Below are 24044 nucleotides of genomic sequence, written 5' to 3' on the forward strand. Positions count from 1 at the left end.
ACTTTAAACACTGCATTTGATGGCAACTGATGACACAATGACACTTTTCAGTTTTTCTCGTGTCATTTCAGACTACTGTAATGAATACTAACTAAAGGCACTGAATTCCTATCATTCAGTTGTTTGCAAAGCAGACTAGCATGATCAAAAGGGACCCTGACCACCCGTTCTGCATGTTTTAATTTCACAGAATTGCACCCTGAAGAAGCTGAGACGTTACTGACCATCAGTAAGCACTATCCTTCAAGAGAAGAGTATTCCACTTAACTGTACTCCAGAGACAGTGAGAAGGTTTTCAGCCAGACTCAAAGAGGTATTGAAGGACCTGGTATTTATTCCTGTTGATCTCAGATGCCTGATACCTTTGTCTTCATTTAGAAAATGTGCCAAGCAAAAAAACTCCCTTGCCACTTACACCCTCTGTGAACATTCCTGGAGCTCAAGAATTTTTCCTGCAACAATGTGTTTTTCTCCTTTCACATGCCTGAATTACCAGGATTCACACGTGGCCCACAGTCTTTGCTTATGTGGACATACACAGTCCAGTTGTAAGAGGACCCTTTCTAAGGACACCATTGCACCTGTCTATATGGCAGAACAAGTTTGAGAGGACACATCAAAGCTGTGTCACAAAACTCCGTCTGCAGCTGACAAGAACTAACAATTAAGAAAACCCAAATGAAAACAGAAATCCAGTATCTTGTCATTGCTACAAATGATCGGGGATTTGTCCTGCCAGAACACATTATTTTGAGTCAGGAAGAATGGTCACTGTTTTTGCTTGGTTTCATGGGAATTAGGCTTATATGATGGCAGTCTTGAAACTGTTGGCCAATTTTGTCAAAATAAAATAAATCTAAAGACACCAGCTGAGATCACAGCCCTTCTGTACTTGTGCAAATGTGAGCCTGGCAGAACAAAGACAGGAGTTGTGCCCTGGAGATGCAGGGATGTAAAAACAAAGCGCTCTGTGACCAGGCCAGCTCAGGAAATCAGATGTACAGAGCTCTGTTCCTTGGTTGATTAAAAGTACACACTGAACTGTACCAAGAATTTCTGTTCCTATGTTCAAAATGCAATGTATCATATCTGCGTTACCTGTATTCTTTGAAGTTTTAAGGGAGATGCCAGTTCAGGGGTTTTTATTCAGAAAATCCTTCTCCCTTTCTCTTTACAGCTTCATTTTCACCAAACACATTATTGCCAAATGGAGGCTGTCGAATATGAATGCATCACTCAGACACTGAGCTAAAAACTTGGGAAAACTAGCAAGTGTCTGATTTTAGACTTGCTTTTCCCTGTTGGCCTGTTTCTACAAAATTTGCAGGAACTTAATTACCTTGGAGCTGTTCTCCTTATGTCATACTTGGCTGAAACCGGGAAATGGCAAAAAATATTACATAAGGGACACATACCAAGACTCATGTGTATCCATATATTAAGTGATGGCAAAAAACCTTGTTTCCAGCAGCTGCCAATTATCTTTCTGAAGCTGCAGTGCAGGTGTGGAGCATCCCCTCAGGCAGTGGAATTGCTCTCCAAAGTCATGTGCATGCAGGTACAGCCACATTCTGAGGCCAAGCATCCACATGCGTATACAACAGTTTTGAGGATGATTTGTAAGCCACAGGTAAGTGGAGGGAGGAGCACAAAAAATGTTTTCCCAAAGAAAAGCTAGACACCCTTCTCAATGAGGTTAGTGCACAAAGGCCACACAGAGGACATATGTGCCAGGAACAGACTTGGAGGTATAGTGCAAGTTCTGACCAACATGAGAGGGAAAGGAGAAGCAGTGGAATGTGGCTGAAGGAAAGAACTGGAACTATCAGAAGAAATACAACAAGACAGGCAAGCACCACAATACCATGCCTTGAATGGTAGCTAATTCTGTTTTCCTTGCAAATTTGAGGGGACTCCAGATCTGATGATTCACAAACAACATGGAAACAACACTGGGTGTAGGGGAAAGCTGTTTTTACAGAGGGACCATCAGCATTGTCAGACTCCATTTCCTGACAACAAGTTTGTAGAGAACAATGTTACTGTGACTCACCAAAAGATGTTTGTTTCTTGTGGAACAAAAAGTCACCACAGGAATGAGTGCAATAAGTTACATTTCCTTGAGATCCAACTGGCTCACACATTTGGCAGCCACAGAGACTGTGCCAAGCCGATGTGCATTTCAACAACTGCAGATTTGAGACATTTCCAGGAAAAGAAGGAAAACACTTGAAGGCAACCAATCAGCTTTTAAAGTTTTGTGGCATTTTTTAAATTCTTTCCCCAGTAAACAAGCACTGCGTACAAAGATTTTCGGATGACATGCACCACGCCAAGGGCTGAAAACTAACATCAAAAACTAGTAGCAAGGAAGAGGCAAGAGTGGCATAGTGATTTTATTTTTCATGAATGATTCAAGACAGCCAGGCTTAGATTTGAGGCAAAGGAGAAGACAGGCATCCTTGCTCTGATGAACTTGCAAAATAAAGCAACCATAATTTTCTTGCAACCGAAATTTTCTTGCAACCATAATTTCCACAGTTAGTAATATATACATGCATAATTCCTGCGGATCTCAGTCTGTTAACCTATTTGAGTAGATCTGTTTCTACGAATAAAATTTTCCTGGACAAAGATCTAAACTCACACAACGCCAAGCCAATAAGGATGTGCAAATAAAAGAGATGGCAGAAAACAGTGTGTGAGAAACCAAAGCCTTAGTATACCTTGGGGTGTGGGGGAACTTTACACACAGAAATTACACAGAATGCTAGTTGTGCTTATAAAAGAAAAACTGGGAAACTTTCTAACTCTTTAGGAAGAAAATGCAAGAAAACGTCAGACCCTCTCAAAGGGAATCAGAGCCAAACTCGGATGTATCCCATAAGTTTGAAGGGGAGAGAAGAGGGAAGGGAGAAGAGGAACAAGGACCTTGCAAAACCGCAGTAGAGTCCTGGCAGTAGGGACCTACAGATGAAGAAATGTGACAGTAACGCTGAGCAACCGGCTTTGGCAAGAGTCTGACATCTATCTGAGGAAGAAAAGTTGCAGAATGCAGCTAAGTGCTGAACCAGGCTGGCACTCGTTCGCAGATGCGATTTTCTGAAAGAAGCTAAATAAAAGGCTTTACCCGTTTAGCGTATATTACTTAGGGAGATAGGAGATATGCTGCAGTTACTGCAGCTCCGATATTACGTGTATCGGGAGCAGACGGGGAGCTCTCACGGAGCTGTCCTGGCAAGGACAAGCCCTGCCGGCGCTCCCGCTCTGCGGCCCCGGCGGTGCCCGCTTCCCCCGTTAGCCGGGCGGCCGCCCCGGGGGCCGAGCGGGGACCGGACTGTCCCGGCGGCGTTTTGCCCCGGCGCGCCGAGCAACAGGAGGCGGGTCTGGAGCCGGGCGGGTTGACAGCGAGCCCCGCCGAGCCCGCCTGCCCTGCGCCGCGCTCCCGCCCGGAGCGACGGGACGGGACGGGACGGGACGGGACGGGACGGGACGGGACGGGACGGGACGGGACGGTGCAGTCCCAGGCGCCGCCGCCTCGTCGCTTCTCCCTCCCGCAGCCCCCCAACAGCCGCAACAGGCCCCGAGCGGCGCAGCAGGGCCCGTCCCACTCACCGCCGCGGCACCGCCGCCGCCGCTTCCCCCGCGGGCAGCCCCAGGGCCGCGCTGCCTCTGCCCCGCCGCGCTGCGGCCGCCCGGGCGCTGGCTCAGCCTCGGCGGGGCCGCCCGGCACCGGCCCCGCGGCTCCGGGGGCTGCGCGGGGCGGCGCGGAGGACCCGCCCTCGCCGCCGCGGCCCGGCCCGGCGGGCGGTGTTATGTAAGCCGGGCCGGCCCGCCCTGCCAGCGCCGCCGGCCGCGGAGCCCCCGCCGAGGGCAGCGGGCCGGGCTGTCCTTGCGCGGTGGCAGCGGCGGGCGGGCGGCCGGCTGTGGGCGCCAGGTGAGCGCACCGCGCTCTGCTATTTTTAGCAGCAGAAGAGGAGAAGCTGAGTTTCTCCCGGTATCGTGTTCTGGGGGACTCGGAGCTCTGGGAGTCACGGAACACCGGGCGACGGGCGACAAGCCCCGGGCGATCCTTGCACGTGCCGGTAGCTCCAGCGATCCGTGTCAACACGTGGGGAAGTCTTTTAATGTTTCTTTTGAATGGCCAGCGAGCAGGCAGGCAGGCAGCCTGCATCTCAGCAGTCACACGTGCATGAAACAACCCCAGCTCACCACTTGCAGTGCCAACAGGAATTCATCTGAATGCGTGAAGTGATATTTTGGGGGAAAAAAAATCTACAAAAACTAAGGAAACAAAACCTGTTTCCAACTGTGGTACTGATTCAGGCACAAAGCCTACTGCGTGTGCTCAATTATGGAAAAAAAATCAGAAGCAAAAGGAGCAGCAGTGGAGGTGTATTGCCAGCCACAGCGTCGGTTCTGTAGCCCAGTGAGAGAAGCCAGAGTCATTAACATCTTGTGCTCCATCTGCAGCATCAGAAAGTTGTAATCATATGAGGGCCTATGTGCTGAGCCACTGGGAGGGAAGGAGGAAAGAATGAACAGCTTCTTCATATTTGAACAACAATGTAAACAAACTGAATGAGCATGTGAAAAGCTTGTATTTCATAAAGCACTAAACCATCCTCTTTGGCAGGGGTTATATTGCTGCCCTCTGGTGCTGGGAAGTTGGGTGGCTCATCTGCCTAACGAGTAGAAAAACGGGCTATTTGCGATAAAAACCTCTGATTACACGTAACAGTTCTGTGGCCAAGAGCCTCGAGATACGTAGTTCAAAAGTGAAGAAAGAGTGAGCTCCCCAGTTGTGCGAGCGGGAGGGGACAACAACAGCTCTCTAAGGCCGGGTAGGTTGGCTGACTCACACCAGTGTTCTCTGGGCCTTCAGGGGCTCACTGCTGCCCACAGCCAGCAAGGTGATCTGCCATCCACGTGCCAACGCTCTTAACTGGAATAGCTCTGTATTTATATTGCTCCCAAAGCATCAGGAATCCCTATCCCTCACCAGCAGTGGAAAAGGTCACAGGAAATTCTGTCAGAATTTTATGGTAAGGAGTGCACTTTTACAGCTGGTTCTGACCTTGAAGCTTCGACTGCCCAAAGTGCATACTGCAGTGGTACAATTTAGGGTGACAATGACCTTTTAAATTGTCACTGAGAGGGAAACTGAATGCTGTAATCTCTTTGTGTTTCTGGCTAAGCCTTTCATCTAACCTGGAAAATAATTTATTTGCTAGTTTGGCTTTGACAGACTATTTTCTTGGAGGAAGTTCATAAAGACAATGTGTAAAATTGAATCTATGCCTATGCAACTGCCCTTGCCCATGGTAATTCAGAGCTGACTATCTCTCAGTGACCTTTGGAATAGTGTGAGGAAATGGATACAATCCAAAAGAGTTGCATTCCAAAGGAATGTGTCTAGAATAGATAGATGACAGAGAATATAAAATCTTACTTGTGAATTTGCCTTTAGAAAGCGGACTCAGTTATGGTGAGTAGACTAACTACTGTTACTGACAGTGATTAATTCCTTAGGAAACCACCCCCTAGGAAGTTACTTTGCATACCTAGACCTTTTAAACCCCTGAATTCAGAAAGCTTGCTGGTGGGGGACAATACATCACTGTATCTAAAAATTGCTTGAATGAAGCTTCTCTTCTGCATTTCCCCATGTGGAGGCTTTCATGGCTCTGATTTTACTCCCTCAAACAGCTTGTACATGCTGAGTTAGAAAAATCCCTACACACAGGCAAACAGCAGGCATTAAGTAAATGAGCATTCGGTGCATTACCCAAACAATAAAAAGCTGCCCACAAACCACACCTTAATGACAAAGGGGAGGTTAGAATGACTGCAAGCAGTGCGGAAGGGTGGAGGGGCTTCTGAAAAGGAAAGAACTGCAGTCCTAGCTCTCTTTCTTTGGAAGAAAGGAATATATTTTTAGAAGCAGTTAGCCCAGCCTATAAACCAAACCACAAGTATTTAGTCAGTGAGTATATAGCATTTTTCAGGCATTTCCTGTGATGAACAGAATGCCCAAGAGACTGGGTGGAAAGCACCAAATACTACAAATACAACAATGGTGTTGGCATGGTTTACTGCACAGGAGGGCCTGCATGATGTCTGTAGGGTATCAGAGAACCACTTAAAATGCTGCAGGGTAGCTGCTCTCTCTCATTAGCATAACACACCCATTTATTCATGTTCATGTTCATAACTGATGACAAACTAGTATTACAAGATATTAGGATGTTTTCCTTTATGTTTGCTTGGGTACAGCAATACAAAATTGTTATTCAAACAATGAGTCACATAGCAGTCAGGGTGGGAGGGGACAGCATTTGTTGGCAGAGTGACATTTCTGTGCAGTATACCAGTGACATGTTTTTACCGTGAGAGGTTTCAATATTGGAGCTTCTCAACGTTTTGTGTTGTTTTATAGCCACTAGATGTTGCACATTGCTTGACAGAGAGCTTTTGTGGGTGGTGCGGGGAGTTGCTACACAAGAACTCTCCCCTCAGTTAGTGAGGAATCAAGAACTATAAACTGTAAATGCTGATGCCAAAGCAACATATCCTCAGGAGCACTAGGCCAAGGACTACACTGGCAAACCAGGCTAACTTCCTGTCTTTTATTCACCCAGAGACCACATGGACTTAAACCCAGCATTTCACATTCTCCCTGCTGCATATGCTGGACTCTACCTTTTGACTAATTTGGCCCCATACCTGAGCACAGACTGACTACCTCCACAGGGAAGTGAGACTATGTGCTACTGGATCAGTTCTGACACCCTGTCACTTTTAACAGTACAGCCAACGTTTTTGTTGCATTAAGTTTGGCAAAAAAATAACACCCCTTCCATCCCAACTGGCCTCAGATATCAAGAGGGGCTGGGGAAAGCTGGGCTTACTCTGAGTGAGAGCAAATTCAACACCAAGGAACAGAAATGCAGGGCAAATTGGACACTGTAATTCCAATAATGTTCAATAAGAACTACCACATTTTCAAATTCACAAATGGTGTGATACACTCTAAGTCTGGTCACATCCAATGAACTCTCAATGCTGGCCTAGAAGTCCAGTCCTGTTCAATTACTTTCATAGCTAGGTGCGAGATACTGTAGTTAACTGAGCAACACACAGGCAGGACCATATTGGAAGAGAAGGCTCCAGGGAGAATTTATAGCACATTCCAGTACCTCAAGGGGCCTCTTTGATGTGCTCTGAAAGTGTGAAGGAAGCAGCAGCAAAATGGAAGGCTGTAGGTTTAGGAGGATGCAGTGCTAACTTTTGTAACAGCAATGCTCCTATTGGTACTCAGCAAATGAGCCAGGGGAAGCCAAGACTCCATGAAAATCAGGATTTGAAGCCAAATCTCATGTATCAAATTCCACTGGATTGGGGTTTTTTCCTTACTATTCTCCACAAATATTTTGAGTTTTTTTTAACTATAGAAGTTGCCAACAACTAGTTTAAGAAAATACTCTCCAAAGTCCTCTGAACAGAGAGCAAAGACAACTGTTGATGTGACATTCCATAATTAAAATTATTCCTTGGTTCCCTTCCCAGCACAGTTTTGTTATACCAATTTCCCTGAGACTCAGTAGTCTAGAGCTACACTTTCATCTTTATCAGTCTCCCTTTTCCTAGACACAACAGGTTTTTAGAACAATTTATTTAGATCTAGTCTTTTAAAGGATGGGAAACACATGCTACACCAAACTGTTGCATGCCAGTGTTTAAAAGACTGTCAGTCTAGGAAGTCTTTAGTTTTACTTTCCTCCTTCCATGGCACACAGACCTTAAATCATTCACCACAGTAGTTACGCATAAAACACAGCACAGATCCACTTACTCTAATTGTCCCAAACTAAAGTACAGTGACAGAAAACAGCTGTGAGGGCATACTTTTGTCTCCTCCTGGCTCCCAGGACTAGCAAGAGCAAAAGGGCTACTGATAAGAAAGGGAGTCCAAGGATGATTCAGAGTGATCTGAGCATCACTGTGACAAGCAAACCTATTGTTCTGAAACTCAGAGCTTTTTTCCAGGCTGAAAATGCTTGTTTGTCTGTTTAAAATGAAGTCAAGCTGATTATAAAGCAGGCCTTTATACAAGACACAAAACTGCTACAATTAAATGACACACAACTTTCAGGGCCAAGTTCTTTATTCTGCAAGTTACGATCTGTGTGAGGCTGGGGAGCAATCTCAGCTGCCTGGATATTAGCAAGGGAAGAAGGCTACTATGAAGCAGTAAAAGGAAACAAAGTACTGTAGGATGAAAACTTCAATCACTGAATTGCAAGAAATTAAAGGGAAGCATTAGAAAGCATGCAATTATTTTAAAGGAAATTTAGGAAAAATGCATATGCTTGCATTTGTGGAGAAGCTGCCTGGTCCATGAAAGAACTGCTTGCCCTCTAAAACGCATACTTAATAATCATCCCCCCAAAAAACCTGTTTGTGTGATGGAGTTATGAACAATAAAACCACTGTATGTGCACAGTGAGAGTAATGAGAATCACTGTATCTATATGGAGCATGGAAATACTCTTTAAAAAGTCAGATTTTCAAAATGTACACATTTTCATACTTCAAAAACAGAGAGTAAAAACATTATAGAACATCAAAAAAACCCCCAAACATCCCTCATCTGTATATTGTTATTTCTGGTTTTACAAGTTTTTAATTAACTGCAGCAATCTAAAAATTCAAGTTTCTGGGCTCCCCTTTAAGAATTTGCATTTTTACCTCCCACAAGAGATACTTTGCTCTTTGTCTTTGAGTGCACACATTACAAATGCAAGTATGCCCAACACACCCACTCCTCCTCTCCCATTTTAAGTTTCTGCTACATGTTTGGGTCTGATTTTCTTCACATCACATAAAAACTCTGCAAACCAAGTGATAAAATATAGTCCTACTGTACTCATGGACACTTTTTAACATACACATGACATCAATATCTATGGTTAGCAGGCAGGGATTTAAAGCACAGCAAGTTCAAAGCACCTGCTGATTTCACAAACACACATTCCTAGAAAAAAATGAAAGACTAAACTGTGTGCAGAGAAAGAATCTTTATTGAAATATTGTAGTGCCAAGCTTAAAAACTCTTTAAGATATAAAAAATCCTTATCACTAAGATTCTGCATACCAATTCCTTCTGTTCTACAAATACAGTGATGTGTGCAAAACGCTTGAATTTTTACTTGAGGAAATAGCTCATACAGATGAAACTCACATAGGATGACATGTCTGGTACTATCTGCCTTCTGCTACAGAGGAGATCAAATGGCCAGTGCTATTTATTAAAGCTGAGTTGAGTTTTTGTAACAAGATGCATCCCTCAAAATTACATAGCAAAATACTGTAATTAAAAATATGTATATATACATAAAAGAGGTAATTCAGAAGTGCTGAACAAGAAGGGATGTAACCACTGAGGCACCAACAATCAGCCCCGCTCGTGTACCAGTGTATAAAACTCCAGGCTCACCCAGACGGAAGCTGCCAGGGCCCCCTCGTGGTCACGACACACACGATAATCAGAGATGCTCTTGTGCCTCAAGAGGTGCAGGTGTAGCCTGCACGTTTTTAAAACAAACTGAGCCAATGAAAGCACCCCTGTCACCGCTGCTGTGACAGAGCGTGCCCGCAGACCTTAACCAGGGCCCAAGAATCTTTCTTACAGGCAGTGAGTGCCCTGGGGTTTTCCCAGCCTTACTGAAGGCCAAGACATTTCCAGCACTTCAAGTAAATTACAATTGTACAAATTTCCATTCCAGAGACCAAGACCCTGTTTCTGTGACACTGGACAAAGGTGAGCACACCGGAAGCAAAGAATAGGACATGCATATAGTTACAATCCCACTGCCTTGCCTTCTGTGGCTCAGGACTTGATATCATAATGGTGTCTTTATATCTGGCAGATCAATTTTTTTCTTGAGTTTGCCCAGTCTCTTTCTAAGGCCTGTCAAAGATTTTGGCACTCCTAACTCCTGGATGAAAAGAGGCAAGAGGTGTTCTCATTAGAGGTGGTATTTCTCAGTTCTGCATGGAAATAGATGCATATAAAATTATGCTGCCTCCACAACACTGAAAGACTTGAGAACCACTACCATCTGCAAATCAAAAACAAGGATCTTACAGATTTTCCTATGCCAGAACAGTTGCAAGCAGCTTGCTTATCCCAAAGAATAAATCTGCTTCTCTATCACAGAGGTCATACTACTTCTCCTTGCATCAGGACAGTGTCACAACCCACAAAGCTCAGTGAGAAGAGGCACACAGTGATATTGGCATCATTAAGAAGTAAATGAAGTCTAATGAGTGACTCATTTAAAGGTCCACATTCAACCCTGGCCATGACCTTCCATTTTATTTCTTAAATGTGGGCCCAAGACATTTTTCCTTGGATGATTACCATGATCCCTCTGTGCCAAAGATATCTTTACAATGTTTAAATCAAAAAACTGCCTTAGGTCATGTTTATCCCCATCAGTTAAATTGATGCAGGTCATTTTGTAAATATTCTTCACCTCTCTCATTTATTAAATGGACTTGTATTTTAAGGCTAATGCAAACACCCTCTTAGGAATATGCCATAAATCCATGGATACTATTTAATTACTAATCCAGTTCAGAAACAAACTTGCTTATAGATCTCTAGGTTAGATCCAAAACAGGAAGTCAGGTGCAGTTAGATTCCAAAATGTCTATTTCCCTGTAAAACCTCCACAGCATTTCTATGTTCCTGCTGCTTATTGCACATCTTTTTAAAACTAGCACACTCTTAAAATATTTAAATCAGGAACTTTTCACAGATGTGTCTTCAGTGTTCACGATTTAGGCAGCCCAGAATTTTAAGTACATTTTAAGCATTCATAATGCTCTTAAAACTGAGGATATGTTGGTGCTGCCAGATGTTACCATGATGCTACACAGATTATTTACCTGGCATGCAAAAACAGCTGGAGCTCAAGCTATCCCACTTAAAAACGCCAATAAAAAAAACAAACAACAACAAAAAAACCCCCCACCTAAACAGAGCTCAATTGTTAGGGCACAACAAGGGACTTCATTTTCAGTCACTATCACAACTGAGAATGACAGAGATTTCAGACTTGAACATGAAGACGTGCCCTGTTATGATAAGCTAAAATGAGACTTTTCTTTCCCACTAGCTAACTTAGCCCTCCCCTTTTTAAAAACAAATAAAAACCTTTTTGCTGGCAGTATCATTCTTGGATGTCCACCTCCTTGTACACCATGTGAGAACAAATCACAGATTTATAGATCATAATTCTGTTCTGGAGTAGAATGCCTGAAGTTAACTCAGTTTATGACTGTGAGCATTTAAGCCCTGCAGTTTGAATACTGGTGCTTTTATTAGTGTTTTCAAAATGAGGTGGTAGGTCTTCTAACAGGAACATCAGCAAAATGTCAGGAGTCTCATGGGAATCCCATTAATATTTCTTCTGAACAGATGGTTTAAATCATTATCTGGAAAACACAAAAAGTTTCACTTAGACTAACAGAAGAAGATGGGACCTGGTGACATAATTATCCGTTTCTAGAGTGTACATGGACGAAATGTTTTAAGTCTTATCAGTAGGTAAAAGTGTTTATCCTCTAATTGAGTGCAGCATATTGCATAATCCAAAAGCATTTCACCATACTAAATATTTTATTAAAGAGCATTCTGTTAAGCTTAATATCTCACAGGCTGATCTTGTAAAACTGCAGCGAGTACAAATTCAGTACTTCTATTTAACCTAGTACACAAGACTTCTGAGAAGCTTTCCAGCATTTTATAGCAGTGTTTTCAGTGTTCAGCAGACGTTACTCTATTTGCTAAACAATATCAGACTGCAAAATTGCTCTTACTGTTGGTAGATCAATAATGACACGGGCAAAGTCATTATCTCCGTGGCAACAGAGTGGCGACTGTCGAAGGAATATTGCGCATGTCGCTGCCGCGCTCTGGCAGTCATGCCTCGGCTTCCTCCCGCTGCTGCTCTCTCTGCAAGCCTGGTATGCCCAGGGTACCAACAACCAAGGGCACCTCTTAGACTACAGAGCATTCAACTGCTGTGTTAAAGCTGCGCTTACATGATTTCTGAAAGAATATATTCTCACAAGGGTTTACTACACTTGAGTCCGACATCTTTATGTTACTTATTTTTAACGAACCATCCCTTTGTAGAAATGGCTAGGACAAAATTCAAGAAGGTAAATATCTCAGTATTCTGTTCACAGCCAAATATTTCGTTGAAAGAAAAACCACTTAGTCGTCTTTAGGAATAAAAAGATACCTTTCTTGTCAATCAATTTTTATTTAATTCCACTTTGACTCCCCAGGATCTAAAAGTGGCAGGAGTCTTTATACTTGATTAAAATGAAAAAGAGACCACTTGGGATATTACATTTAACGCTTATTATGTCTTTGTATATTGAAACAGTCCAACAAATAGGAAAACATACTTTTGCTCTGCATAAGTTACTGCAGTTCCATCTAGCACAAACGGGACATTTTTTTTTCATACTGCACAACCTTCACTATGCTAATCATAACATTAACCGCAAGAAAGAAAACACTCCTGTGTCTTGATCACCATGGCTGAGCCTGGCTTGTGATGTTTTGTTGAAAGCAAAACATACCAACTCACAAAATACATTGTATTCATCAGCAACACAACATATGAACTTTGCCTTCAGATTAAACATGGAAAGTATTTCCTCATAAATAAATCTGCTTTTAAATACTGCAGCAACACTGTTCTTATTCATAACTGTCCTGGGTTGAAGTATATTCTATCACCATCTTCATGAACTGTTGAAACCAGGTGAGGCAGTGCTCCCTGCCTCCTCCACTCTGGCTTATCTTCTGTTAATGGGCCATCAGCACCTTTGCTACACAGCTCACAGATAACCCCCTCCTGGACTACCTCCTGTTAATGGGCCCATCAGGCCTTATCACATGACTCACCATCCCATTGTGGGATGCTCCGCCCAGAGGGAGAAACCAAGCATTCCAGCCTGGATATAAGCTGAGACTCTGAACACCAGAGGGGCGCTTACCCACTGGATTCCCAGAGGACCCGAGCTACCAGACCTTTCTACAGGATCACTGCTTCAGGAAGACCACCTCATCTGGACTGCTTCCATCACTCTGCTCAGGTTGTATTCTGACTCTGTGAGTGGTCTTTTGTATTATTGCATCTATTTTATTTTACTTTCTTTCCTTTTTTCCTATTAAATTGTCTCTGACTTGAAGCCTCTCATTTGTTTTGCTTTCAAACCACTACAATAACTCACATGGGATGACAAAGGGCAAGTATGCAACTATTCCCTTTAGAATCTGTTCTTAATAAATTTAAATAAAAGGCAACAGAAGCGATCCTGAGGGTGGCTTCAAAAAAATTAAAACAAAGTTGTCACTCAAGCATCAGCCGGATTTCACAAAATACAAGAATTAGGTAAGCACTCTTCTGAATATTTAAAACAAGCTGGTCTTATTTACAAAGCTCTCACAACAGAAGTGGATGGTAAAAGTTCTTTTCCTTACAAATGTAAATAAGACAAATGGTCATTAATGTACCGAAAGTCCAGATGCTACAGCTGCAATATAAATTATAACTCAAAACACTGTGACTTGTTATTTGTGAGAGACTCTATTTTAGTAAAGAGGAAAACTATTCAAGAATTTCTTGTACTTACAGGATAGGCCCTGATCCTTTAGGAGACCGCCACGCTCTGCGCCAAGTTCTTGGAAAGAATACGGCCTCTGCCCAGGAGACCAAGCAAAACTGGCTGCACAGACGGCCGTCTGCAGGAAACGTTCCAAATCCAACTCTGGCTACCATGAGGCAGTTCTGCCCTTGCTCCAGCACCAACTGAACCATCCTTTTGCGCAGGCAGCCAGCCAGCCCAATCTTGCTCCCATTTGCCCACCCCGCCGCTAGCCCTGGCAGCTGCTCGGGTGACAAGTCAAGCCGTGCAAAACTACTCGGGTCTCCCCTCTCAGCACCAAACCCGAGCATGCAAAGCACCGCTGCTTTCTCAGGGACAAACCGCCTGCTTCATCCCATCAAAAATCAACCAAACCCGGGCAAATGAACGCAGTCACATCGGTCCCCGGACACAGCCAAAGCCAGGAAAGGAAACAGACCCATGCAGCTCTTTGCCAGCTGCCCACATTCAGCCTCCGCCGCCTACGAGGACAGAAGCTGTCGACTGAAGGGCGCTGCCCGTCCGAGAGCGGCTTCCCCGCTGCCACCCGCGCCCCGGGCACGCTTCAGCATCGCGGCTTCACCCCGCACAGTCGGCGACACTCCAGCGCAGCGCCTCCATCCGCCCCTTCTCCACGGATTTCCCTTGGCCCCCAGACAGCCCCGACCCGAGGGACCTCCACCACCGCCTGCACCACCGAAGGGCCGGCGGGATAAAACCCAGAGCCTGCCTGAGGGCCGGCAGCGCCGGCACGGCCCGGGGGTCTTCGAGGGCCCCCAGGGAGAGACTGAGCACAGCAGCGGCCTCCCGGCAAGGCCTCTCGGCCGTGCTGCTCGGCCCTCCCGCGGAGCCGACGGTGGGGTGCGGCCGGGGAAGCGGGGCCCGTCCATGCCGTGGATGGCGCCGAGCCCGGGCAGCACCAGCACCAGAACCCCACGCGTGCGGCCGCCACCCGGAAACGGAAAAAACCTCACGCCAATCGCCCGCCCGAGCATTCGAGAAAACCCCGCCCCGGGGCGGTCTGACCAATCGCGTCCGCGTAGGGGGCGGAATTAACCCACCCCCGTTGGATTGACAGGTCCCTCTCCCAATGCAGCCGCAGCGGTTCTGTTCTCTCCACTAGGAAAGCGAAGCCACCTCAGGGTTGCTGGGCGGGACAAGTCCCTCTATATCCCAGCACTATTGGCTATGGGTGCTGATTGGCGGGTGCCTGCGCCTATGCGAGGAAAGCTCCCCGGCGGCCCGTCGCGCCGTGCGCCAATGGGCGGGCGGTGCGGGAGCGGTGCGGCGGGGCGATGAGAGCGGCGGTGCGGACCGGGTGGCGGATCGGGGCCGCCGCCGCCGCCGCCGCTCTGCGGGGCCGGGCTGGGCGCCCGCTCAGTCAGGCGGCCGGGGAGAGCGGCGGGGCTGAGGGCGGCGGCGGCTCGGGGTCGCGGGAGGCGGTGGAGCGGCTGGTGCGGGAGCACCCGGTGGTGGTGTTCATGAAGGGCAGCCCGGCGCAGCCGCTCTGCGGCTTCAGCAACGCCGTGGTGCAGATCCTGCGGCTGCACGGCGTGGAGGATTACCGCGCCCACGACGTGCTGCAGGACCCCGACCTCCGCCAAGGTCAGCGCCGGGCCGGGCCGGGGTCACCTCTGGGTGCCGCCTCCCCGGGCCCTGTGCAGCCCAAGCCGGCTCCGGTGGGGGCAGAGCCGGGGCCGGTTCCCTGTGGGAAGGGCCCTCGGGAGCTGCCGGGAGGTCGGGCTTGTCTGAACGCCCCCGACCTCGGGCACTGTGGGAGCGGCCCCTGCCCGCTTGTCCCGCCTCTGACTTGCCTCTTCTTGCTTTGTTGGCTGGGCTGGCTTGGGCTCTGTTCTTTTTTAACGAGGGCACCATGGTGGGGGGAAGGTCAGCGGAGCTGGGGAAGGATCTGGAGCGCATGTCCTGTGAGGAGTGACTGAGGGAGTTCGGCGGTGTTAGCCCTGGAGGGAGCCCTGGTGCATGGCACCGGGGACCTTACTGTTCCCTACAGCCGCATGAAGGGAGGTTGTTGCCGGGTGGGGATCGGCCTCTTCCCCTGGGCAACAAGCGACAGGGCGAGAGGACAGTCGTTAGTTGTGCCAAGGGAGTTTCACGTTTGATACTGCGAGGAATTTATTCGCAGGAAGGGTGATTAGGCATTGGGATGGGCTGACCAGGGAGGTGTTGGAGTCGCCGGGCCCTGGAGGTGCTAAAGGAAAGACTGGACGTGGCACGTTGTGCCGTGGTCCAGGTGACAAGGTGGTGTTCAATCATGGGTTGGACTCGATGATCTCAGAGGTCTTTTCTAAGCTAATTAATTCTCTGATTCTGTTTGGGTGTTAGTAGAACTAGAAGTGTATCACAGAGATGTGCCATTGAGGTTGCTGCCCAAACGCCCTGGTTTGGTTTTTGTGACCCTCCCCGTGTTCAAGAGGCCTGAGTTATCAGCACAGCGCAGTTGTGTGTGCAGGGTGATGCTTGGAGATCGGGCTCTTGGTGCCACGCTGCCTTGCCTGGTTCAGAGATAGAGAGACCCCTGAAATACGTCGTTATTAGCTCTTGTCTTCCCTGTGAACAGTATGGTGGAATTTCATGTATGGCTTGGACTTGTACTACTTGATTCCCAGCTGGTACTGCCTGCTGGGATTCTCTTAATAAAGTACAAATTTATGCTAATCATTTGCACAAGAAATATTTCATAATAGTTTCACCACTACTGCACAAGTGGTAGTAGCTAGTCTATATAAGGTTTTGTTGCCAGTTGGGGAAGGCTAGTAATCAGTTCTGGTAATGCTTTATATGTTTCCCTCTTCAGTATGCATAGCTTACTGTTGAGTTCTATGTGGTTATTTGAGAAAGTTTTAAAACCAAAAAAACTTACAAATAAGTACATAGTAATTAGTCTTGTAGGTGTGTGGCATTAACAGTTCTTGTCCAGAATACACTAAAATACGCTGTAAAGCCACGTGCTGGCATGTATCAGGTGACTTTGTTCTCCTTTGTTTTTGGTGTCATCTGACTAACTCAGATGACTCAGACTTTTTCATTGCCTCTTAGCTAGAAGGCTGCTTTTTCCAGTCCTTGTCTGCGTTTCAATTCACAACTATATAACACAATTCAAATAATAGTTGGTCTGGTATAAAAGCTTTTACTGGAATTTCTGTGTAATGAAATCTTTTGTTAATGAAGGTTGATTTTGTTCCAGTACATCTTCCTCTGCCTTTGCAAGTGAACAAATAATGGTAATTTTCTAAACTTTGTTTTCGTATCTGAATTTATTAATTGTAATCTCTTAATCTCATTTTTCCCCTCAACTCATAAACTAAACAGAAGGAAACAAAACCCTGGAATCAAACCATCAGCATTTCACTTTTGGTTGAGGGGGCTTTTCTGAGCTTCTGAATGGGGAGTGCATTTATAAGTTTTAGTCTCTGAGCACTTCACCATGTGACTAGATAGTATTTTGTTTTGTGTAGCCTAAATTTTTCCTCCACATGATCTCAGGCTTGTGCTAGGTAATGAGAGAGGTTATTGCCCTCCTGGCTGCCAGAGCTTTAAATTGAAATTAGTGTCTTGATCCAGCCCTCCAGTGTCTAAGCTACATAGAATGCAGTTACAGAGTGTACCCTTGCACAATATCCTGCTGGTTCTCAGGTGCTTAAAAAAGTTGTTCTGTTCCTTTCCATGCATCAGCTTTGACACCTGTCCAACTGTGCAGAGGGCCAGCTCAGTTTATTAACTGGATCACTGGACCTGCAAGTTGGAGTAGCAGTTCGTATTGTGAGCTGAGTGCCAGAGCCAGCATTAAGAACGGAGCCTTGAAGAGCTGAGGAATGACGAACGACACAGCTGTTTTCAAGGGCAGCAGAATTCTTGTACTGCTTCAACTGTATTACCTACTGCACCCTAAAAAGCCAGGATGTGCCTGCTTCTGTGGGTGGCAATCTCTGACAGAGGAGAGGACAGGGCTGCTCAAAGTTGTAGTTCTCCAAGTTGCCAACTGTACTTCAGCAGTTACTGCCTGAAGGCCAGGATCTGGCCTTGAGTGCCAAACAGATCTGCAGCCTGTGAGCCTTTCCTAGGCTCTCTCTGTGAACATAGTCTGCACTGCATGCAGGGGGGCTAGTGAGGGGCTGTGGAGCCTTTAGCTGTGAAAGTATCAAGTGCATCAGCAAAAGACTGATCTGCAAGGAGATTGCTGTATGAGAGCTAGCCACCAGATTTGTGTACATCTGAACCTAACTTCAGTCTTTGAATGTATGCGTGCTTATACATTGTAGTAGAGGCAGGCTGTTGGAGAATTCAGGTGTGTCTGGATTGCTTGTTGGTTTCTTGCCTGTATCTTTTGAAACACCTTATTTTTAGCTAGTTCAACTGCTGCAATGTACCTGGAGCTAAAATGTGGCAAGCTGTAAAGTTAAAACAACTCCCCTGCTTGCCTCTTAACTTAAAAATTCAGATCTGTGAGACTGAAGTTAATGGTACTTCATGTGATCCATCTGAGCTTGAGCTGAAGATACACTTCCCAGACACAAATTCTTCCTTATCAAAGCTGGTTTAGGAGACCTTGGCGCTCTTTTGGGCTCCATGGCAATTAAGGTTTCTCTTAAGTCGGCTCTCAGCTGATGGACGGCGTTAGACTGGTTCCAGTCACTGAGGCAGAGAAGTTTGGGATTACATACTGGAAAATTGGTGGTTTAAACTGCTGGGGTAGTTCACTCTCAGAATATTTTCTTTGTTATCTTTGTCTGAGCATGGGATGCTGCCAAGCAGGTGTTCTTGATCCTTTCTCCCACTCTTGGCTAGCCTTCCCTCAGTAAAGCTTGTATCAGTGCTAATGGTACTCAGGCTTTGGAATAGGATGTACAGGGAAGTGTTAGAATCTCTGTCCCTGGAAGTGTTTAAAAGGCATGTGGACATGACGCTTGGGGGTATGGTTTACTGGTAAATGATGGTGGCGCTGAGTTAACAGTTGGATTCTATGATCTTAGAGGTCTTTTCCAACCTTAATGATTCTGTGATGTCCATGAAAACATGTTGCTTTTCTGGAGCAAGTGTGGCAGAAATGAGTGTTCTTTGAGTCAGTTTTTTGATGTGGCCCATCCTTCATTAGTGCCAATGCTGCCAAGAGAGGCTGAGAGTTGGTAACTGGAGCTGGGGAGAGGGGTGGGAGTGAGCTGAGTACCTGTTTCAGTAGCTCTTTCCACTGATCTGGTTTCACAGTTACCTTAAATGTGCCACCACAGCTGTCAGACTGAACCCCTGACCCGTGAGTGTGTTTTTCCAAAGTAAACAGCAGTTCAGAGCAGAAGCTGCAGCTTCTGAAGTACAGCAAGGAATCAGTCTGCAGAGGGGGGAGGGCTGGAGATCCCTTGGGATGTCCAAAAGAATCATCACAAACATGCATCCCTAGTGCAGCAAGCGTTGCCCAGGCTAACTTGCTTTAACACCACTGCAGCAGTGTCAGAAACTGCCCTGAGGTGAGGTTTGGGTGGCCAGTGCAAGGAGCATTCAGTTTGTGACCTGGGAGAGCCCCAGCACAGAGGCATTTAAAGCAGCTTGTCCAGCATGTGAAATGCAGCACACAGAGAAAATGAGGTTGATGGTATTCTTATTTTTATCTGAAGCTGGATGGGTCCTTGAAAGTGCTATCAGTGCTTGTATGTGTGTGCAGTTGGGTCCTTGAAGAAAATATTTCTGTACAAGAAATACTGGTGTAAACATTGCCTTGGAATGCTCGTTAGCAGTAGGTTTATTGTGTAGAGCCCTTGGTTCTCAATTCATGTTTACCATTGCAGTACCTTAAGAAAAATGAGCCCTAGTTCAAATCGGCAGTGGCTCTTTGACCAGGGTCATCCTTAGGCATGTCTTAATTATGGAACACAGTTTTTCATTGAAACTTTGATGCGTTAGAAGATATTTAGGACAGTTTAAGCAGTTTGGCGTACTCAAAGGCTAAAGAGCATTTAAGAAAAGTATTGCTAAGTGCAAGTTGACATCAAAGTTTAGAAATTCTGCAAACTAAGGAAGAAGTTACAAGTGGTGATGGAAGTTAGATGGTTATGGGTTCCTTTTGGACTTAATTTATATGCTAAACTTTCTAGTTTGGGCTTACAAAACATTGGTGGTCTATGCACAAAATCTGAAGTCAGAATAAAATCTCTTAGCTGACATATGTAGTGATTAGTAACAGTCACAACGATCTTTTTCTAGCTTACTATTATTTTAGTGGATTTTTTAAGCATGTTGTATTTTGCTAAGGGGAAATATTAGCTATATTGCATCTTTTATACATTAAAGGAACAATCCCACTATATATTTTTGCACATATACATATTTATTAAAAAAGAAAGTGGCTTACATTCCAATAAAGCAAGCATAATTTCCTTACATGGTTATTTTTTTACCTCAAGTATTTTGGGTTTTGCCCATTTAGTCTCTAGAGACTAAAATGTTTTCTAAGGGGAAAACAAATTCTCTTGTGCTGTCAGCTACTCAGGTCTAATATTTGTTAGTGGGAGGTTGGCTTCCAAGGTGAGTGGGCTCTAAGTTTGCTTTATGGGCTTTCATGCCTTTGGCAGAAAAATTGCAGGCACTGCATGTTCAAAATACATAAAAATGTTGAATTCCAAACTTGTCACCTAATCAAATGCTTGTGGTTGTGTTATAAAAATAGGCAGCCATAGGTTTTAGCTATTTCCTCTGCCACAAAAATAATGTCTCTGTGTGAAGGGTCATTTAAAAAGTGGCAAATTAGATACAAAGATTCTTCTGTGTGATGTCTAAGTGCGAGCTGGTTTCAGTGTGTATCAGCTGATCAGTTTATATTTTTGGGTGGTCTTACATCTGTCCTCTGTGAAGTATACTTTTAAACTTTAATTCTCTGCTTCATAATTGTGACTTGAGCTGTGTTTTGTCAAATGAGTACTTTTAAAGGCTCTTCAGCCTTTGTGCCCCTCCCATGTGCTGTAAGGTCTGGCATTGAAAGATAAAGCAATTTGAAATTCATAAGGCCTCTACAGGGGCAAATGTATCTTGCAATTGAAATTGCAGGAATAAGTGTAACTGTATGAGTTCAGTATATTTTAAAGTCCCTCTGGGAAATACAACAGGAAAGTAATCAGTTCTCAATATTTTTCAATACTTCTCATTTCTGTAATTGTTTGAAAGAGTTGTATTTTCTTTTTGGGTGTAAAAAGAGATGTTTTTCCAGTTTCCGCTTGAAGTCAGTATAGGAGCTGACTCCATATCTTTCAGCTTACGTCTTTGAGTTGGGGTGAGAAACAAACGTAACTAACGTAGGTTTTTTTTCTGATAGTGCTCCTGTTACATAGATATCTTTTTGCCTTTATGGGAAAGAAATTTGAATATCAGTGGCAGAGTCAGGTGGAAGCAATGCATTCCTTTTGAAATACCATTATATTAAGAGAAGGGGGAAACCTAATTTTTTTTTTTTTCTTATGCAGGAATAAAAAACTACTCCAACTGGCCTACCATCCCACAAGTGTACCTCAATGGTGAATTTGTTGGTGGCTGTGATATACTCCTCCAGATGCATCAGAATGGAGATCTTGTAGAAGAGCTGAAGAAACTAGGAATCCGTTCAGCACTTCTGGATGCAGAGAAAGACCAAGAGAAAAAGTAAAATGAGCAAAAAAAGATGCTGTGACAGGAATAAAGCAAATCTTCGATGAGAACTTGTTACCCATAAAGCCTTACATACTTTAGGTTGAGGAAGGCATCTGTTTGAACTGACACTAAGTGAATGTCTCTTAGCTCATGGTAAATGTAGTGATCTTGGTATTTTGATTTATGGGTATTGTGAGAATTCGAGTATAACCACTGCACTGTAAAGCAAATGTTTGTGAAAATTTGTGTTTTAAAAAAAGATCACTTGTAAAAACGCTCTTCTTCATTGAGATGGGAGTAAACCAAAAGAACTAATAATATTTTTATGGATTTTACATGTGTGATTCTCTGTTCTTTGATACGTGAACCTATACAAACAGCATTCGCATTCCCTTGCTTCTCTTGAAAAAGCATTTAGTAATAGTGCATCTGTTTTTCTGTTTAACTCCTGGTGATAAGACTTCCTGAGAGCCTGTCAAACCTGTGTAATCACATACAATATAGGAGAAAAACAGCTTTCCAGCAATATAGAAGAAAAAAGATTATATGAGAGTGCATGAAATATACTTTTATTCCAACAGGTAAAAATAAAGAGAACTTGTACAAGAACATGTATAGTGGTCATTATTACTTTGTAACTTTCTGATAGCTTTTAAAACTGCTGAGAATTGTGCCTAAATATTTTATAAAACTTTTTCTACCTCTTGCAAAACAGCTTTTCCCCGTGCTTATATACTTTGTGTATGGCAGTTCTGTGTCAGTGCTAAAATGTGGGAATTGTTTGAGGTTTCAGTATTCTACTTTGAAAAAGTACAGGAGAATACTTCAGTTATTACTGTAATCTTGTATTATTTGCTTGTTATCTTTTTATATTTGTTGCATTTCCAAGTGTTTTCTCCTGACTGATGTGCTCAGGAGAATATAGTCTTCAAACATGGGATTTACTGATTAAATGTTCATGTGGGTGAGTGCAGCAGAGAGATTACTGAAAGATAAATATTTATTTGTGGAAAGTCTCTGAAGTGTTCAGTACCTACCAAACCACATTTCTCTAAATTAAAAAAAAAAAATAAATTATATTAACCAGTGTAGCTTCAGCTCTGTGGCAATATTCTAAGGTTAAAAGCTAACCAAGCTATTTTTGATTGCAGTTTAATTAATATAAACCAGTCTGCATGTGAATTAGGCAAATGGTTGGAAATAAACTGTTTTATGTTGATTGTCTACAGTAGTTGCTCTTTATTTTAAATGTCTAATGAAACTGATACTACTTTTGATTTGAAGCCTAAGATGTTCTCCACTGCATAGGATATAAAATGTGTCTTGGAGAAAGAAGAAATTATAAATGGTCAGTGAAAGACAAGAACAGGACTGGAATCTGAAGACAGGAGGGATTTGGTGCAAGTTCTGGTTCTAAATCTCTCCTGCCCACTTGAGCAAGCAGTGGAGAAACTATACTAGAACATTCTGCCTAGGATTTACCAAACTGATAACAGTGAGCCTGCTACATAGTTATAATGCAGTCAGGGTCAGCAGGATTAAATACAGCGTGTGTGTTGTGTGTATTCTCTTGGTCACCACAGCAGGTCTGTGTGACCACTGTGTAGGAGGGAGTTCCACTTGAGGCAGTCACCTGTGGCTGTAGGGTATGGAGGTGTGAGTGCAAGAGTTTTTCTGTTCATGTGCCACATCACATCACACAAAGCTTAAAGTATTGATGAAAGTTTGTTCTGAGCATTTGAATTCAGATTAAATGAACTTTCCTATGACTAACCACAAGTAATTTTTGCCATTCTGAATGTAAAACAATGTTTAGAAAAAGAAAAAAAAAGTCTTTGGTTATTTGTGTTTACCTATTGAAATGAATGTACCCAATAAACAAAAAGGTAATGAAGAAAATTTAATTATTTTCTGCTTCAATAGTTAACTCTTAGTCTGACTACTAAATAAATCTATTTAAAAAAAAAAAATCCCCAGATCTGCTGTTTCACCGTTCTGTAGTTTTCTGCACAAACTGAATATTTTTCAGAAACATCTGTCAGCAATTTGACATTAAGGGAACTTCAGCATTGTCAGGTAGTCTTTATCCTCTATGCAGCAAAATTTTTCTCCCAGCATGAGTTCCTGCTTTTAAAAACCATGGAAGTTTTTCTACTTTCTTTCCCTCTTTAGATTTTAATTACTTGATTAAACCTTTGCATAACATACATAGTAGTGTTTATATCAATCTTTATCTGTCTGGAACATGTTATTGAGCAAGTAAAAGCAACAGTGATTCCATAAAGTGTGTGTGACAAAGCCACAGTGGAGAATGAAATTGGGACTTCGGGCTGCCATACATTTCCGGCCAATGTGTGCATGAGCAGTCATTCTACATTTATAAAATTATAAAAATGTTAAACCAGCTGCAATAAAAAAAAGACCGTCTACTTAGATTGTAAACTTCAGATGCTTACCAAGAGCTTTATTTTGTTGTTGATTGAGAGTATTTTCCCCAAGAAATTAGTTCTAGGGGATCATTTTAGAAGATGGGCAGTGTTGTGCACTCTGCTCCCCCTCAGACTAGAGGCAAAAGGGAGCATGTGCTTCCAGTCCCAAAGGAATGCCATAGATAAACTGATTTTTTTGAGGAAAAATCCCATGCCTTCCTCGAGGACAGATTTGCACCTGCCTTTCTCATG

The 24044-nt window shown here is 44.1% G+C and overlaps 2 protein-coding genes and 1 non-coding gene across 3 annotated transcripts in view; 1 reads left to right on the plus strand and 2 right to left on the minus strand.

Moving 5' to 3' along the window:
* The window catches only part of SYNE3 (spectrin repeat containing nuclear envelope family member 3), a 66201-nt gene extending 62486 nt beyond the window's left edge, over positions 1 to 3715 (minus strand). Inside the window, exon 1 of the mRNA XM_066188745.1 lies at positions 3616 to 3715. The gene's annotated coding sequence lies outside the window, so the exon portion shown is untranslated. The remainder of the gene's footprint in view (positions 1 to 3615) is intronic.
* Positions 3716 to 11811: 8096 nt separating this feature from the next.
* LOC136292901 (small Cajal body-specific RNA 13) lies at positions 11812 to 12084 on the minus strand. The gene has a single exon (XR_010721984.1). It is a non-coding gene; the product is annotated as a small Cajal body-specific RNA 13 (non-coding RNA).
* Positions 12085 to 15000: 2916 nt separating this feature from the next.
* On the plus strand, positions 15001 to 22587 carry GLRX5 (glutaredoxin 5). Its single transcript, XM_066188746.1, has 2 exons — positions 15001 to 15339; positions 21201 to 22587. Exons 1-2 carry the CDS (start codon positions 15030 to 15032, stop codon positions 21377 to 21379), a joined length of 489 nt encoding a protein of 162 aa, XP_066044843.1. The 5' UTR covers positions 15001 to 15029; the 3' UTR covers positions 21380 to 22587.
* The last annotated feature ends 1457 nt before the right edge of the window (positions 22588 to 24044 follow it).

This window comes from Chamaea fasciata, unplaced genomic scaffold (assembly GCF_029207755.1).
Source record: "Chamaea fasciata isolate MVZ Bird 193981 ecotype frontalis unplaced genomic scaffold, bChaFas1.0.hap1 SCAF_7, whole genome shotgun sequence".
NCBI classification, from domain to species: domain Eukaryota; kingdom Metazoa; phylum Chordata; class Aves; order Passeriformes; family Sylviidae; genus Chamaea; species Chamaea fasciata.

What these genes read in the sequence shown, in the direction of transcription:
- GLRX5 (XM_066188746.1), top strand. Translation starts at nt 15,030, where the DNA reads ATGAGAGCGGCGGTGCGGACCGGGTGGCGGATCGGGGCCGCCGCCGCC. An exon ending in GGACCCCGACCTCCGCCAAG is followed by an intron (nt 15,340 to 21,200) that starts GTCAGCGCCGGG and finishes TTTCTTATGCAG; the next exon opens with GAATAAAAAACTACTCCAAC.